General features: G+C 44.2%; 1 protein-coding gene across 2 annotated transcripts in view; it reads right to left on the bottom strand.

The window, feature by feature from the left end:
- The window catches only part of CNKSR1 (connector enhancer of kinase suppressor of Ras 1), a 415,561-nt gene that overhangs the window by 187,680 nt on the left and 208,697 nt on the right, over positions 1-19,184 (bottom strand). For both annotated transcript variants that reach the window (XM_069622809.1, XM_069622810.1), the window contains exons 7-10: positions 8,587-8,646; positions 7,713-7,781; positions 6,423-6,551; positions 5,605-5,693 (exon numbers count right to left, since the gene is read on the bottom strand). In XM_069622809.1, the coding sequence (XP_069478910.1) occupies positions 5,605-5,693; positions 6,423-6,551; positions 7,713-7,781; positions 8,587-8,646 (347 nt within the window). The remainder of the gene's footprint in view (positions 1-5,604; positions 5,694-6,422; positions 6,552-7,712; positions 7,782-8,586; positions 8,647-19,184) is intronic.

The raw sequence follows: 19,184 nt of genomic DNA, 5'->3' as shown, positions 1-19,184 counted from the left end.
GGCGCATAACAGACACCTGGAAGGAGGAAGCACCAGCTACAGGACAACATTTAACATACATGATTCAGACAAGAAAGGACCAGAGTGAGTCGGGGAACTTTTATCGCAAAAGTAAGGTTTTGGCTTTCTTTCGAAAGGAGCTTTAAGAGATCTCAAGTCTGATGATCAAAGGGTGATCATTCCATATGGTAGCTGCTATCATATGGAATGCAGCACCCATGTCATTGGCTTTCTTAAACTTCATGGTTTCTAGCGGTCCCTGAGCTTAGGATTTAAGCTCCCTCTTTGGTACATATATGTTCAGTTTGGCTTTTAAGTAGGCAGGGGCTGTGCCGTAAATACAGCGGTGAGACAAAGTCAGTATCTTAAATTTGATTCTGTCCTCTATTGTTAACCAATGGAGATTTCTTCTGTCATTGCCGATATGGCCAGATTTCCTGTTGCCTTTTATGATTCTTACTGCATGCTTCTGGATTTTCTGACATTTAGCAATGTGGCCCTTGTTGGCCCCTAACAATAGGGCGTTTCCATAGTCTAATCTAGACAAAATTGTTGCTCTAACAACTGTTGAAATGTTCGCTTCACTCTGGTATGGCCGTATTTTGCGAAGTAATCTTAGGTAATAAAAGCAGTTTTTGGTTAGCTGTGAAACATGTGCCTCTACACGTAGAGAGGCCTCTAAGTAAATCCCTAAAGTCTTAACTTTGTTGACTACTTTTATTTGGTCGTTGTTTATCTGTAAGAATTCATATTGTTGACTTAATTTCATTCTGGCTTGGTTGGTCCCAAAGATCATCAATTCAGTTTTTTGGCATTGAGATACAACCACTTGTTGGTCATCCATGTTTCGATTGTTTTGTATAGATCCTTAACCTTAGCACTGTCTTGTGCATGGTCGCCGCTTAGCTTGATGATCAGCTGCGTATCATCGGCATAATTTGTGAAAACTATGCCGATTTTTTCAAGGATCAAACAGAGGAATTGAATATATAAATTGAAAAGAAGCGTAGACGAGGCGCTCGCTGAGGTACACCGCAGCTTAATATATCTTCAAATATCTTCAAAGTAGAAATTGTCCCCCCAGTGTAACTTTGATTTTCTATTAGAGAGGAAAGATGTTAACCAATATATAGCTTCTGGGGAGCAATTTGCTCCCTTCCCAAGTGCTTGTTTAAGTTGTTCGTGATCCAGCAAATCAAAGGCTGCACTAAGATCCAGTACGATGAGTAGACCTGCTTTCCCATCTTCAACAGTGCTTTGCATAGGACACTGGAGGTAGATCATAGCCATCTCCGTGCTGTGAGCAGCACGAAAGCCTAATATTTGGTCATGAAGTATCTCGTTGGCTACTACATATGACTAAAGTTGTTTAGTGGCAACCTTAATCAAAACGTTCAGTGAAAAATTACAGTTTGTGATGGTCTTAAGTTGCTAGGGTCCCTTTGGTCTAATTCAGGTTTTTTCAGGTTTTTTAAAAGGAGTCCATTTTCATAAGAGGTCCCCAGAACAACAGTAATATGTTGTTACCAACACTGTACACACACCCCCTTCTACTGACTTTTTATCAGAATTAATTTGATATGTGATGGCATCAGTGATGTCAGCAATGATGTCATCTTTGACGTCCTAGGTGCTAGATTTAGCAGTGCACAGTGGTGGCACGAGGTATGGTTGCTGAGCTTACCATACCTGGTGAATTTTAATGGTTTTTCGGGTTTACTTCTAACCATGAAATGGTTAACCTTTAGTGTAAGTGTTTATTTTGATACCTGTCACTGTGAATCTGTGTAATCACCCTACAGCTCACATTGACCCCTCTTGAGATAGGTCTGGCTGCTCAGTCACTCTACCAACCTGTGTAGTTTATGCTTATACCAAAGGTTGGGTTAACTACTGGCAAGAGGACAAGGCTGGTGCAGTCTCCCACCGGGTACTGCATACAATCCTGCCTATTAAGGTGAAGAAGGTGGATCTAGACAAATAATGTCCTGGTCAGGGGTATGTGTGGGTGAAAGCAAAGGCCCCCGATCTGCCAGCTGTGTCCTGATAAAAGGGAGTCTCCTCATATGTATCCTCCTGTTCTGTGTAATTAAAGACCTCCTCTTGGTGGAACTTGTGTAGGAATGGAAAGCTTCTGCAATTTTTGTAGAATGGGGCAGGAGTCCTCTTCCCTAGGTCTCTTGGGAGTAATATATTTATCTAAGAAATCTATAAATTGGGCCATCTTGTCCATATAATTCTCAAATCTCTACCTAGCCCACAGGGGGGATTCAGAATACTGCTCTCGACCAGAGGGGATGCCCCTGTGTTCTCCAGCTGCCGAAATAATAGCTGCGAGACTCTCGTAATTTCAGCAGCTGAATGCCAGGTCTCGACGTGCCTACAGACGCTGATGCAGTTGACGACTCGGCCGAAGCCTTAGGAGCTTGCAGGCCCTTGGACGGCGTGTCGGTGACCGTGTGTTTTTTGGGGGCGGGGGGACGCCCTTGTGAGTGGTAATACCAGTAGCATGCCAACAATACTGTTGTGTTGAGGACACCATACTGCGAGGTTCTGAAGACACTGAAGATTTCGGAGGTGCTGTTAGCTTTAAGCGGTTCTTCAACACGTCTGTCGAGGAGGCCTTAGGGGTTGTGTGTTTGGGCTTAGGTGGTGTGTGTGTGCCCTTGATGCAGGGGTGTAAACTCCCCATAACAGAGCCTGTATGTCCGGCTGGAGACAAGCATCTGGGAACCTGTGGGTTCCGCTGAAAGGTCTATGGCTTCCAGTTCGGAGCCATGACTGCCGATGGATTCCTCGTCATCCGATGTGAGGGTGCCGACGGGGGAATGACTTTCGGCCTGCATCGCGTAGACTACCCACCGCTTTGTCCACCTGTCCTTGAACGTCTTAGGATGACAGAGCTTGCAGGATTTACAGGAACGCTTGTCGTGGTCTCAAGGTAGACACCTATTGCAACAGCGATGGGTGTCCTTCCAAGAGAATTTGCAGTTACACGACAGACAAAATTTAAAGGGCGTTCTCTCCATAGCAGATGGAGACAGCAGCCAGACCCATTAGGGAAAGAGAAGGGAAATGGAAATGCATTTGTGAAAAATAATAAACCAAGAGCCCCACTTTCCTTACTGTAAGGGGCACCCACTGTCAGAGGGTCGAGGCCACACGGTCGACAGACATCGATCAGTACACCAGTAGCCGAGCAGGAGTGGATGTCTTCAGCGGCAGGAAGTCCACAAGGCAGTCGTTGAAAAGAAGTAGTCGGGAGACTAGCCAACCATAGGTCATGGGACAAAGTAACAATATTGAGCAAAATTAACTCTTGCAAGTTCTGCATAAGGCGACCAACTAGTTGGGTGGAAAAAAACAATTGGTACCTCGACGTGTGATAGATTTTGGGTACACTACATGTCACGTTAGGGATAGTGTTACAGTCACGCCCATGTCGAGGTCCCCTTTTGAACTTAAAAAAAAAATGCAATACTCTGTGATTACCACTAGATATCAGACTATATGCACAGCATGTGATTCTAAGCAGATTCACAAGCATCAGAAATGGCATTTTTCTGATAAGGCCAAAGGACAAGCTAAAACCTTGTGGCACAGCAATTTTTAGGGTGCTAGCCACCTTTGTAGCCATATCCTAAGTTCTCCATGTGTTCTATCTAGAACTTTAAGAAAGGTGACGATCAACAAGCACCTCTCAGATACGGTGCATAGTGTCTCAAGGAAAAGAAGGACCACGAACCATATTAAATACCTTGGTGGAGCATTACGTCCACATTCACCAACTGTGGGGGTATTTAATCTCAAGTACAAGAAAAGGTTTTTCCTGACACACCATTGTAAGACACCGCTCTGACATAGGAAGCTCAAACACTTGAATAGAACTTCCGTATAAATCAGGTTGAAGAACATTGACACTCTATGGTTGAATATGTTTTTCCAAATATGAACTAACCCAGTATGAATGAACTTGCTATTGATTTGTGTTGAAATGTTAAGAATATGATGATTTTTTGATTTAAACTGTTTGAAATGACTTGGTTTACGGGAGAGAAATAGAGTTATTCAATCCAATAGGATAATGTCAAGTTTTGACTACTAAAAAGTCCAGTAAAACAGGAGCAGGAGGTAGTTGGCGGTTCACACGTTAGTTCTTAATATGTACTTCTTATACCACCTTCCCCTTGTATCAAAAAATGAATAGGTACGACCTACTGTTTACACATGCAATTGTAGAAATACAGGAATTGTAAAAAAGGGAGACAAAGGGCCTAATTCCGAGCTCGGCAGTAACCCACCGTGCCAATGGTGGGTTGCCGCCGACCTGGAAAAAATAAAACTGCCGCCTGACTTCCCAGTGACATTACACGTCCCGGCAGCGCGGGAAGTCAGTCGGCAGATTTGGTAACTCCCCATTCCAGGGGAGTCCCATAGGACTCCATAGGAGTGGGGAGACGGAAGCACCGGCACTGTTGCTAACGGTGCTTCTGTGAAAAGTCTGCCTGCAGGGGCTGTTGCGCCTGGCAGATCTGACCCTGCAGGGCGCAACGGCCCCTGGAGGCAGACTCGTAGTGTAGCTGTCCGGAAACAAAGGTTCCTGGTAGGCTTACTGGCACCCTTGTTTCCGGACCACCACACTTGGAATGAGGCTAAAAGTCTCTCAATACCGACAGTCTTTGGGATTAGTCAGTTTCACAATAAGAATGAGCAAAATAGGCAAGGGAAGTAAAGCTTTTCTGACCTCCCAAAATCAGGACATGGTTAAACAAATTAGCTAAACGACTGGGGGTCCCATAGGAATGTATGGAGGGAAAGGTGCAAAAAGAAAGTATTTCCCACCTATATCCATGTCACGCAAAGGATCATTAGTAAAATATTTAATTGATAGCGTTCTCCCACTCCATGCCACTCTGCCTAACCCCCTTGCTGAAACCACAGATCTTTGAAGACCTGCAACTATACTATTCCAGTATTGATTTTCCATGAGTGTTCCTGCTGCTATCTTTCTGCATTAGGAAATTCTTGCATATCCTTAACAACTCAATTATTGCAAGATTTCCACATACGTAAGCTGCTAGTCAAGTGTCACAGTCAGAGGGTTCCTACCCATTCAGGTTTGGAATAGCCTCCTGATTTCAACCCAGCACTTTAAAAGCACAACCAGCAAGCACTTCTTTGCTTCCTGAAATAAATATGCACTGCAATTCCTTCCATAGTCATCATATCTTGCTGGGACAACACCAGTGCCAATTCTCTCTCATGCTCTCTCTCGCTCTCTCTCTACATATTTTCTCTCTCTCGCCACTTCCTCGTACCCACAGGATCAGCTGCGAACACCCCCTGATGTTTCCCTCTTCACCTCACCCTACTCTCTCCCCTTCTGTCTTCATAGTCCGAATCTGGAATGCATCAGTCCCCTCCCCAAGGTTTGACCTTCCCCTGCTGTCTTCCCTCTTTCCCTCCTCACAAGTCAAAACCATTATTGTATTGCTATGTAGCAGGTTATAATAACATCCTAAATAAATAGCAACATTTAACTGTGTAAAATCACAAAGGAAGGCCTGAACTCAGTACCCAGCTGATAATTAGTGTGTTACTCACTTTGGGCATGCCATGACTGAGCCAGTGGTGGGAGATTCATCATTTCCGGAATTAGGAGCTGCAGGACTGCCAAAGGCACCCTTGAATGCCTGCAACATGAACAGTATAGAAATCAGAGACAGTTCAGATAAATTGAGAGATTCATGCCATCATATATGTCCACTTATTCATAAAGTGCTTAATACCAGCCCTTACCATATTACAATGGATTCACAATTCTGGCAGGTGAGGAAATTAAGACACTGCGGGGATGAAACAATCTACCTAGGCTCATGCAAAGCATGGAAACCAAGATGAGAAGATCAGATCATAGCGTCCCTTTGCGGCAGCTGCGCAAGAAGCCCAATGCCCTTGTCCTAAGCCTGACACGCCAAATGGTGGAATCCAGCCAGCAACACCCATGTGCACCTGCATGGATGGATTCATGCACATGCCCACAACACAAAGATCCAACAAACCATCTACATGTTAAGCATTCAGTGAATGAGATCGATCCTACATTGCTTCATATTCTAATGGCCGTTCACAGTGATTATTAGTCAATGTCTGTCCACCACACCCGTATGCATAGGTCCCGGTAGGTCTGATCTTCTGAAAACAAGGAGCAGGGTTTCACACCTTGCACAAATCTCTCCGCAAAAGATGGGATCCTGTTCAACCCAAACACTTTCCCATATCCTCGCCAACGAACCCCTTAATGCACTGAAACCCATTTGATGAACTTGTAGGCTTTAAACACTCAGATGGTGGATGAGAGATTGGGGTCCCACCCATTTGAGAATCAGAGGCGGTTTTGTCTCACATGTACTTTTACGCACCTGCTTCAGTGGAGATGCAGGAGAGCTGGGAAGGTCAGGGGAGGACAGGGTCACTTTCTTTAGAACCAGTGTCACCCCACTTGACTTCTCCAGCAGCTTCTTTACAAGGTTCATTCGAGACCAGCCCACCTGCGGAAGGAACAACATTCAATATTTAACACCCCTGTTAGGCTGGACGGCCAAACTCCTCTTATGCTGTGCTACACTCTCCGCACAAAAACAATGGTCACCCCTGTTGCATGTGTCCCTTGCAAGGTGAAGTATCGATCAACACCTGCCCCATCCCTGTAATACTTGTTCTGAGCTCTCCCAGTCTTGAAGACAATATCATTGGGATGCATCCATACCAGGCTACATGTGTAAATTAAGCTACCTGCCACCCCAATCTGGAGTAGATCTCTCGGATCTATACTCAAATGAACACTAGACGGGGCTGACTCCTTACGATCCATTTGTACTATTCATAGAAATATTCAAATCAAAAGATCCAATACTCAGAATCCACCTAAAGCAAGGTATCATCAAATGGCATGTCACTGGGCCCCAATCTCGCCCTACGTTTCTAAGGCATCACTGGATTGCAATATTTGACTGCTCTTCTTAGACATTATTGGATACAATCTCATGCTGCTCATAAAAGACATCTTAAAGCTGCTATCTCACCATTCTCTTCTAAGAGGTCATTGGGCCCCAACCACACACCCCTATGCCCAACTCTGCCTCATGCCCACATTCTCTCCAAAAAAAGTCATTATGGTCCAAACACACAGGGCTCTCCTGAGGCACCAATGGACTCCAATTCCATCTTGCTCTTTTAAGACATCAACTGGCAGTTATGCTCTCCTAAAACATCACAGGGTGGCAATTTCAACCTGCACCGAGTGTTCATTGAGCTCAACTCACACAAACCTCCTCCAAGGGATGCACTCTTATTCTACTTCTTCCTGGTCTCATAAGACTATCTTGAGGGTCCAAACTCACCCTGCTTTTTGAAGACCACAGCGTACATTCCTCTCCTAAGACTATAACTGGTGTGCAATTTCACACAGGTCTTCAGACTTCTACATCTCCTGCTCTTCAAACAGCCAAGGTGATAAAATCTGGCACCATTCCTATTACAAGATTGCCAACAAGCAATCTCACCTTGCTCTTCTACCTGCTACTGAGATTGCTTGCCCGGTCTATGATATTTTACATGAATTTACTTCAGTTTAAGAAACTGCATGCAAGAATGGTGACTTTGCAAAAATGTTGTAAGAGGATAGTGGGTCATGTATGCATGTTACTCACCACCACCTGGCCGTTGACTAGAATTATTTCATCCCCCGGAAGGACCTTCGCACTATGGCCAGCTGGAGACTGTAGAAGACACAGGGAGAGGCAAGGGTCACCCACAACGAAATAATGAAAAGTTCTTGCTTCTCCAACAACCCTTGTGACCCATGTATGATACAAAAATGACGGGCTCTGGCACTTGATTTTGCTATCATGCAGTGCATCTGTCATTGTACTAATGCATCTGTACCACATGTGATATTAAGTCTCTTCGGCAACCATTCTTTATGCAGCACATATACAATATAGCAAAGTGGGGCTGAGAGTTATAAAGATTGTGGAAAGAAAGAGTCTGAAAGGATAATTTCCAAGATTTGCTGTTGAAGATGCGATTAAAACAGAAGATGGAGGGACTCTATGGCCTGCCTGTTGAAAAAGATTGTTTAATTTCTTTGTTAATGGCCAAATCTAATCCATGCCACAAGTGACTAAATGTAAGGATATCTATGCTACAAAACTCAGTTCGAGGCCCAATGCTCACTTTACAAAACACTTCACTACAACATTCAGGGCCAACTGGCACCTTGGCCATCATAATGTTGAGGACAATCCGCAGTTTCAATGTCATTCTCTTTTCAATCCCTAAAAGCCCCTTCACAAAAGACATTCGATTGCCGATTTAACACATGACCTTCGTTTGGATCCAAAACAACCTCATAGTCAACTTTAGTATGGTGTCGGTTGTGCTGTGCCCGTTGTAAACCGCGTTGTGCTCAGTGACCGACAACACAGTGCAACGCATCTGCACAAGCAAAGAATATACAGCATCTGCACAGAAAGCCTGACAACATAATCCACCAAGAACATCCATTTGCACTGATTCACTCACCTCTGCCGATGTTCCCGAAACAAAATGAAGGCCAAAGCTCGTAGAAGTGATTTCAATGCCCTGGAGAGGAAACAGAGAAAATAAGTGAGAATCTATATTTACCCTTTTACTGTCCCCATGATGTATGAGAAATATTGCGTACTCAGTAATCTGCTTAGAGTCACATGCTATGCATAGTCCACCACCTAGTGATTGGCTCAGAGTATCAACAGGGGCATTCATGTAACACTATCCCGATCCTACATGTGCAGGGAACCACAGTCCGTCATGTGTCGACGTCAGATGATTTGTTTTTTCTGGCTGGAGTATATTTTGTGTACTATAACTGAGTCTTTTTTTTTTAAACAATGTTTCACTTCTCACTTCCAGGGAGGCAGGGTGGGCGCATTTCATTAAGCAGGTACAAGTGACAGAAAGTCAATTTCTAACTAAATAATATTGATCTTCTGGAGCTTGTGATTCCGCTTAAATTCACATGCAATACATAGATTAGCAAGGAGTACCTGAAACAGATGGAGGCTGAGAAGTAGGAAGCGAAGAAAATAGTTGTTTAAGTATTGCTTGTCCAACTTGTGAATCTGCTCTTGCATGTGTGTCCACACAATGGTGTTATGTAAAAGTATGTAACGAGCTTCAAGTTGCAGCCTTACAAATCTCTTCTAATGGGACATTAGCAATGAAGGCTAAGGTTGCCGGGTGCAGCATGTGGTGTTAGCTCTAGGAGTAAATGGTAGCGTCTTATGTGCTAGTGTGTAGCACAGTTGGATACATTTGACAATCCATCTTAAATGGTGGCCTTCGTAATGGGATCCCCCTTGCTGCCTGTTGCAAATTAAACAAATGACTGTCATGTCTTTCTCAGTTGTTTAATCTTGTTAAGGTAGAATATTACTGCTATTCACATAGCTGGTGTGTGCAAGATCTTCTCTCCTCTGCTCTGAGGGGTGGGGAAGAAACAAGGTAGTTTGATGGATTGGTTGACATGGAAGTTTGATATATGTTTAGGTGAGTACCATGGATGTTTTCTTAATACTACCTTATGTCTGTGAATGGCTCCCGAACAGTTCTGTAACCAACAGTTCTTGCAGTTTGCTTACTCTTGTAATATATATTACTGATATTACGAAAGCCACTTTATAAGTGCAATCCATTAGGGAAGCCTTGTGCATAGGCTCGAAAGGCGACGCCATGAGTCTCTGAAGAACTGTATAAAGGTCCCATCCTAATGGCAAATGAGCCACTGGGGTGGGTGGTATGCTTAACCCCTTCCACCAGGAGGAGGCAGAATAGGCTGCTAGTGCTGCAAGATGTACACTGATAGTGTTGTACACCAACTCTGAATCCAATAAATGTAGTGGGTATATTCCAATATCTGTTGATGTTCAGTTGATGGGGTCAATCTGCTTTGTTTTATATCAAATGACAAAACGCTTAAATTTGTTGGAGCAGCAATGTCTTGTGTTGTTTTCCATAGAATTTTCATACATCTGCTTGGAAGTTTTAAGTGTCCGAAAACTAGGTTTTCAGAAGCGATGATGCCAAATTCAGAGCTAGCGGGCAGGGATGTGTTAGTTGCCCATGTCGTTGCGATAGCAGGTTTTGTCTACTCTGCAACTTGATTTTGGGAGTGCATATCCATCTTCACGATACGTGCATAACACGTTTGTCATGCCTATATTGGTGCTATTAGTAAAAGAGTGAGCTGTTCGTGTAAATGTTTGTGTACAACCTTGCATAGGAGTGAATTTGTGGGGAAAAGCGTAAGCAAAGCTCCCTGACCAGTTCATGCATAGCGTGTTCCCTTGTGACCCTTTCTCTGGGTACCTGGATCGAATGTGGGACATTTTCCTGTTTTATGCTGTTGCTATAAGATCCACTGTGTGGTGACTCCATTTCTTGAAAATCTGTTTGAGTGTGTTCATGTTAAATTCCCACTCGTAATTTTTCTGCTTAGACTGTCCGCTTGCTAGTCGCTCTCCGGGGAACATGTTGTGCTGGGATATAAATACCTCTTTTGATGCACCATACGCCATACGTTCTGTGCCAGAAGGGATAGAACCACAGAGTGCGTCCCCCCAACTCACCCATTTGTTTATATAGGACATCACAGTTGTGCCATATGTATTGACCACACACTTTTGTTGGTTAATCCTGTTTGGTAAGATAGTAATGCCATGGCTAGGAGTTCCAATATGTTTATGTGGTACCCTTTTTCCTTTTGTGACCATGCTCCCTGGGCTATCAATTGGCCGCTACTGCGAGAACTTATATGAACACACATAGTGCCAATGCTATTCCAAAAGGTAGCAATTTGAACTGCAAGTGTTGTGCCTCTACCTTGAATCTTAGAAATCTTCGGTAACTGGGGAACATGGAAATATGTAAGTATGCATCTTTCATGTCTAGTGTGGTCATGAATATTCCTTTTTTTCAGTAAGGGAACAACTTCTTGCACAGTGGTCATTCAAAACATTTGGGGTTGTACACACTTGTTCTCTGGGTGAAAATCTAGTAATGGACTTTGTCCTTTTTGGGGACTAGAAAATAATGTGACAAATACCTTGGTTGACTGGATTTTGAAGTACGGGTTCAACTGTGTTCTTTATTAGTATGGCCTCGACCTCCTTCTGTAATAGTTCCTTGTATTCTCTTGTCATTTTCCTTTTCCACAGTAGGAGGCTTTAGTAGCTCAATGCAGTACCAGTGGGAAACTGATGCCCTCCCACGCGTCGGTGAAATGCTTCATGCGTCCTCCTACTGGGGATGAATGGGAGGGGTCCAGAACATTTGAGTCATTGTTTCTGAGTGGAGAACAACCCTCTTGTGGATTGTACTATATCTCTAGGTTAACCTCTGCATATATTACATGAGGGTGCGGGGTATGCGTTTGGCTCACCCCTAGATCGAACCAACTAGGACCATTTGTGTTTGGTGGGAACTAGATTACGCACATTTTTGCAAACTTAAGGGCTGTTTGTTTGTCAGGAACCCCCTGTTCTGAACAGATCTCCCAACATTTTTAGGGTGTCATGATCTTTTTTAGCACTCTCTAGAGTCTCCTCTACCTCTATCCCAAAAGGGTTTTCTCCATTGGCTTATCTATGAGGGTTGCCCAAGTCTCTGGCTTAAACCCTGTACTCCTAGACCAAGCATGTCTCTTGACAACTGTTGCACCTGCTATCTATCGGGCCACTGTCTCCAAAACATCCAAACTATTCTTAATAATAGCATTTGCAGAGTGTTTACCCCATGCAATGATCTTTCTAAAAGTGCCCATTATTTACTCTGGTATCCGTTTGGCCAATCCCTCCATGTCATCTCATTGAAATCTATTCATCTGACCATGAGTGCCATTTCACAAGCAATTCTTGCACTGTAGGAAGCAAACGGGGCCGCGATTTTCCCCACAGCCTATATGCATCTACTCTCCTTATCTGGTGGATACACAGTAACTGCCATAGGCAGGGTTTTGCGCGCTGTAGCTACGACTAAGGAGTCTGGGATGGGTTGCTCCCTTGTGTATAAGTGGTCTGCGGGTGAGGAATTGTATTTCTTTTCCACCCCTGGAATAACTGCCTTAGTGTTGGCAGGTTTCAATAAGGAGGGGTTAATCCTCTTCTTAATAGAATCAAGTATTGGTTGTTAGGAAAGATTTCTCTTTTGGCAACTTTACCTCCATAGTTGCTATGGACCCCCAATCGTTTTGCTTTGTTTTTTTTTATTTTACCCGTTATGACTTTGTAGAGAACTTCACTGGTTTTTTGGCCATTTGTTATGGTGAAACTGTCCTTCAGACTACCAGCAATGGAAAACTAGGTTTCCCTTTAATCATATACTTTTAATAACATTTAAACATTGCACCTAGCATCTGGCAAAGCAATGCAATGGGGGATTCTTTTGTATCACGCTAGCCTTTTATACTTTGGATTTTTGGTTACTTTTATATGTACCTGAAGACAAGCAGCAATTATATTTTTACCAATTTTGTGTTATTTCTAGTGTGCACATTCGCATTTAACACCTATGACTACTAAACACGGCCAGTGCACTAAAATGGCCACACAACAAGATTTTCACTTGTTGTTTTGCCAGATTGTTGTTTGGCTTTCTTCTTGCATTAACAAAAACACAACCAGGGATTCACTTAGACAATCCAAATTTTGGACATCGTCCACCAGATAAGCTGCATCTGAAAAACACAAATGTGAACAGGCCTCAATCTATTACCTGCTCAGTACACACTAAACTGTCCCTCAGGAAGAACTAAACTAACTAAACACTTGTGTATAGGCGCGTTCTAAATGCCATATCATATCGTATCATATCCCTGGAAATAGGTAGAGTTGGCCCTACGCCACAGTGATGGACCACCTATCTGTGCTCCTAGTGTGAAAGAATCCTCCCTCCTTACGAGAAGGGATTGCACTTGACTCCGTCTATGGCCCACTTAGTGGAATGAGAGCATGATGGAATCTCTTATTTGAGCAGTGGGTGTCAGAAAACTGTTTTTTTCTTTTTAGAACAATGTTTGTAGCATTCGAGTAGGGATTTTCTCTCTATTTATTCCACCGTCCCCCGAGGATATAACTCAATATTCATAAAATCCATCATTCAGTGCTACATTTATCAAAATTTTGAATTTTTCTTATTTTAATATATTTTCGAAGGCATCCCACAACCATAGTAAAGGATATCCTTGCAGTGCCTGACTTTCGGCATTGAACATTTCGATGCCTGGTCTACCCCCTTCCTCAGCCTCCCAGTCCTCCTCAGAGTCGGAGATATCTACTAGCACTTTCTTTTTCATAGTGTTTGAAATGGAGCTAGACCCTTAAAGAGTAGGTCTGTTTTTGTGTAATTGGGGTTAATGTCTTGGGTGCATCCTTAGCCTTGGTGTGTGTGTTTTCCATTTTCGGTGTCAGGTGCTATGGTCATCAATGTGTGGGTGATGTTGCTGCCTTTCGGTGTCAATGAGGACCGCTCAGTGCTCTTTTCTCGATGACTATCATGTTTGTATCTGGGTCTAGCAGCCCCTCGATCACCAGGGGACTTCTCCATAAGTTTCAACAAGCTGTCAGAGCTAGGGATCAGCTGCAAAGCCTCTATGTGGCTGTTGGTGGTTGGTCTCAGCCGCTGTGTTCAAAAACTCAACTTTGAGTACCGAACATTTGATTGCGGTCTCGCCCTGTACTGTCCCAAACTGCATTGCAACATTTCTGCCTACTGTGAGGAGCCAGAAATGAGACGCGGACACATTGAGTTCATAGTTTTGGCAATACAACTTTGTTCAAAACCAAATGGAGTGGGGAAAGGCCTCACTATCCCTACTCTAGGAGGCATTTCCCTACCTCAACCAAAACTAAATGTCTGTCCAGTGTTAAAATGTCCAAAGTAAAATGTTCGGTGTCCGAACTCCTATGCTTGCCCTCATATTCTGCAAAATTCCTCTAAAATGTGAAGGGTAATATATGTGGCCTTGTAAGCACCCAAACATTCAAGACATTCAGAACACACATGTTCCCAATGGATAAAGGTCAAAGTGCCAGGGGATAATTCCCGACCCCAGTTTTCTCTATACAACACTTCAAAGTTCATTGATTTTCCTTAGGGCTCTTTGTTCAACAAAATACTTGCATACAAAAATCAACTTGGATATAAGTTAAAACCTCATAGGATAGCTGGTGTACCCCCCTGCCAGGTTATTTTCCGCTTTCTTTAACGTTGCTTTTAGACTTGACTTTGCCTGGTATATTGCCCTACCAGGAATTCCTTATGCGATTGGTTTTTCACATTTGAAAACTTGACTATGCCTGGTTTACTCTCCTGCCAGGGTTTTCACCGAATTGTACTTTACACAATTGCAAACTTGATTCACAAAAGTACTTGGTGGCGGGTTCAAAACCTAATAACCACCATTACTGTTTCGAATTGGCTCCCCCTCTTTGCCAATCTTGGGTGTGCTTTACTTGATTTATTTTCTCCACTTGGGTCCCTCCACCCAGTACTCCTGTTTGCTCAGGATTTCCCATGCCCTCCCTGACATTCAGCACCAGTCTCTCCACCAGCGTACCCGTTTCTTGGGTTTGCAGCACTCAGGGAGAGGTGCTTCGTCCTGTCTGTTTGGTAGCGTGTGGGTGCTAACTGCGGTTGGCGGCTTCTATGCCGCTTACTTCTCGTTTGGTTCTCCACCTGTGTCTGGGTTCTGGGTATGGCTGTCTCTGCTGGTTGTTTCTCCCTTGGTTCTCCACCTGTGCCCAGGAGCTTGGATGCAGCTGTCTTTGTTGTTCCACCCACGTCCGAGTTCTCGAGTGTGGCTATCTCTGCCGCTTGTTTTTCAAATTGGTTCTCCGCCACGTCCGGGTATTCCGATGTGGCTATCCTTGCTGCATGTTTCTTGTTTGGCTCCTCACCAACATCTGGGAGCTCCTGGGCAGCCGTCTCTGCTGCTTACATCTTGCGCGGGGAAATCGTTCCCCTGCTACATACAAACCGGAGCTTTACCAGAAGGTTGCTTTGGGCAGTGCGTCCAGGAGGTCCTCTTCCTCTCGCTCTCACCTTCATTTCCTCTCTGCGTTCTCAGCTTGAAAGGATTCCTCCAGGCAGCATCTACACCCTTCATGCTGGGTAAAACTTTTAAATGTCCCAGCACTTATCAGTTGCTCACAACCACTAGAGCGTATCTGGTGCTTCTCGTTCTGGTGATCTGCATTACTCCATTCAGCCTCCTCGTCCCAGTATTTCTAGATGTATGGGAGTTTTAGACAATCCTTGGTGTTTTAAGTGTAGAGTATTGAAAGGTGTTACCAGTTGGTCTTATGGATGGTTGAAGGGAATCAACACAATATGCCATTACGGCATGGGAAATGGAAGGGGTCTCCCTAAAAGGGAAAAGGGGATAAGATGTTGCATTTGATGATGCATCACCCCTCTGAGGGTCATCTCCCCCATGTGACCCTCCCTCATATAGCCACCCCCAGGGTCTGGATCAGGTAGACCCTACCATCTCCATGTCACATGGGGAGATGTTCCCCCTGGGGTAAAGTTATGACATCATCAGATTCATCATACTGCACTCTAAGCAAGGTCAGCTTACATTTCCTGCACTCCTAACAGCGGTCTTCGGCATGGTCTCGGAACTTGTGTGTATTCCACCAGGGGAATTTAGAATTGCAACGCATGCAAAACCTAAACAGTGTGTGCTCCAAAAGAGAACAGAGGGCTCAACGCAGCCTTAGCAATGGAACAGATGATGGTGATGTGCATTCTCTGATGGGGAAATGTACATAATATGTGCCATTGGTATATATTCAGTCTCCCCCCACTCTCCCTACTGTACGCTTCGATGCTGTAGCCACAGCCCTCTGTCTGCGTCTGGTCTCAAATCTGACTACGCTTCTAAAATGGCATCAAAAGTGTTTTTCCATCTCAAAGTTGCTGCCAACCGATGGTGGAAAGAACGTCGACGCCTGAAGGATTGTGGTCCCTTGTACACGTAGGATAGGGATAGTGTTACAGCACTATCCCAGTTTTTTGAACCCCAAAAAGATGATGTAGGACTCCGAGCCAACCACTAGACGGAAGTCTATAAATAGCATGTGAATCCAAGCAGATTCATAAACTCCAGAAAATTAAGTGGTAGAAAGATGGCTTTTTTCACCTAGGACATAGATACATAAAAACCACCAAAATAAAATGGCACATGGGGGGTAGAGGGGTGTTTCCCACCAAAACCTCTGGGAAAAGGTTTAAATTACATTTGGCACAGGCATCTCACAGAGGTTCTGGTAAGATATATCTGTGATAAAGTCCCCCATATGGTTATAGGGGCTGTTAGGGTAGTGGCTCGGGTGGCCTGGTGCCTCCCCATGCTAATGGATGATGAGCCCTGGGGAAGTACGGGGAGTATCCCTTGGTCACCCCTCCCTTGTCCCCGGTTACATGACAGGAGACAAGCACATGGGCCTCTTTTGGCCCACTTGACCCATTAACCTCCAATTTGCTCCACAATCCTTTTTGGGCAGTGTTAAGATTGATTTCTAGAATCTGGCCTGGTGGACAGTGTATTCCGAGACCCCCAACCGGCTCATAGAGACGGGGTTTGCTCAGAAGCACTTTAAGACAAGATAGCAGCACCCGTGAGATGGATGGGGGTGCAGCTATATACTTCAACACCAATCAATAAGGACAACTCAATAGTTTGGCAAAGGGAGTCCGTTTCATGACAAGTACAAAAAACGGGGAGTTATGAATATCAGCAATGGTGCGATCTTCCTTTCTTCAACTCCAACGAACTTCATAAAAATTGTAACATTTATACTAAAACCTCGTCATCACTGACGTGTATCACTCAAAAATAAACATGCAATTCTATAGGTTAGGAAAAGGTAACTTTAATATAGGTACTATATTATGGCATAATATTATATATTATGGTATATGGCAACGGAGTGAGGGGATTGGGTAAACACTGTCAGGTGGGCATTCAAGCCCTCCCTCGAAAAATGACTACAGCGGACGTCACTAAAAGTATGACGTCCTATTGGTTATACTAACTATAGGACCCTAGATTATTTGGTCCATTGTGATTGGGCTGGCACCAACCCCATGCATACTTTTTCCCCTTTGCTTAGCAGCACGCTGAATAGTCGGCCAAGTGCAGGGTGCCCCTCAGTTACCCGGCCTTCCTCCAATTATTGTTACAATCAATCATGACTTTAGTGGCCATGTGTCAATTAGTTCACTGTGGTTGGCCTCGAGACTGCATCTTGTGTCTGGAAAAAGTTCTGATATCTTTGTCTGGCCCGGTGCCATGCGTTTGTGTGAACTCTTGCTTCTTCGTGCTCGGCTTGTCATGTGATTCAGACACCGTGAATTTGCCTCTTTTCCATCAATTTGTGTATTTGATTTTCGTTTCACCCACCACCTGCCTTCAGTTTCTTATTTCGACCTTTCAGAGGCAGGATATTCTGTTCTTAGTTTCAATTAAATGTAGCTACTGTTCGTCTTCTCTATTGATATGACCTTGGCTCTCCTGGCACGAGTTGCCTCTGCTGAGTTTCGTTTCAGCCGTCTCTCCTAGATTTTGCTAAATGTGAATATTTTTCTCGTGTGGCCTTTAGTGACCCTTGGTTGATTCTACTTTGTGCAAAGTGGAAATACACCTATAATAATGTGCTTCGTTTGAAGTACATTATGTATAGTGGCGCTTGCCGCACTATTCTTCTGCTAAGCATAGCAAGCCGCACTGTTTTCTTACCTTTCTTGCAGTTCCAAGCATATGTACAGGTGTAAACTGGGTCAAATATCTTTGCCATGCTTACACAGCTTAAGCTTAATATATTTTGACATCGTCCTTTCACTTTAGGTTCACGATATCCTTGTTCATGGCGTTTCGTCTCTTTATGTCATTCTCTGGTCGTCATTTCTTCTATCTGTGAGACAGTCCGGGCCCTCGTGACGTCACCATTCGTCTTCTATGAAGGCCTTTTTGGTTTCTTCAGGGACTGTACTCAGACGATCTTCATTTCGTTCATTTGTTGATATGGTTTTCTCAATGGATACCTACTGTCCATGGTTTCTTTGGTATTGGTACTTCAATGTGTGCTGTTCTTCTAATAGGTACTGGGCATAGCCCTACCGCGGCTCTCTGCTGGTTTATTTGCTCATCATACGTCACATATTTCGTGTGAACATTCCTGGTACTTCAAAATGGATGGTTGGAGTGCAGGCTTTATTTGGGACCTCCTGTACAACAGATTTTAGGAGACCACCCTAGTTGTAGTGAACAAGGGAACTTTGAGAGGTTTGCCAAAACCAATCAAGGTAAGCATTGAGAGTGGTCAAGGCTTAGTCTCTGGAGAAAGTGAGTGGGGTCAGGGGTACACAATGAGTCAACACAGTGAAGCACACTATAAGTCAATTTAAACAGAGTGGCATTTCAGAAGAAGCAGGCTGACACTTGAAGGGCATTTTTGAGTGTGGTTATTCAAACAATACGAATCAGGCCTCTCTCCCCCTATCGCTTTAGGGTTATCCCTGCCAACGTAACGTAAGGTGATCGTCACTTTAAACTATTAGCGCCTTCCTGTTTTTGCAGCCCTTTATCCCTACTTAAACAGCCCTCCAGCCTCTTTTCCTGTGCAGTTGGCAAGCAGGTGCAAGTGGATCTAGGTCACGTGGCCTAATCCCCACCGACCTACTTAGCCCCTCCTCTTCCTTTCTGCTCTTAACTCTTAGATCAAGGGCAGCTGAAGTGAAGGGCAGATGAAGAAAAGGGAAATTCCTGTTTGGACCTGTTCAGACCCGGAGGACCCAGGGCCCGAGCCCTTGCTCAGACAACAAGTAAACCCGCACTGACATGCATTTTCTCCCTCCATCCCCACAGGACATCCCCACCATCACCAGGCAACATCAACATCACTCCTCCTCTAAGGCATGCACGCCACAATGCAGCAACCTCACCCACATCAGCCCCAAGCCCATCTTCACCCACTCGCCATCCACAGCATGGAAGTTGATGCTCACCAACATCTGCTCAGGTATCACCCATGCAGCAGACATTTTTGACCTCATTACTACACAGAACCTTGATGCCATTC

Source organism: Ambystoma mexicanum, chromosome 11, assembly GCF_040938575.1.
Source record: "Ambystoma mexicanum isolate Mex_15411 chromosome 11, UKY_AmexF1_1, whole genome shotgun sequence".
NCBI lineage: Eukaryota > Metazoa > Chordata > Amphibia > Caudata > Ambystomatidae > Ambystoma > Ambystoma mexicanum.
This window is presented reverse-complemented; position numbering and strand designations above follow the sequence as displayed.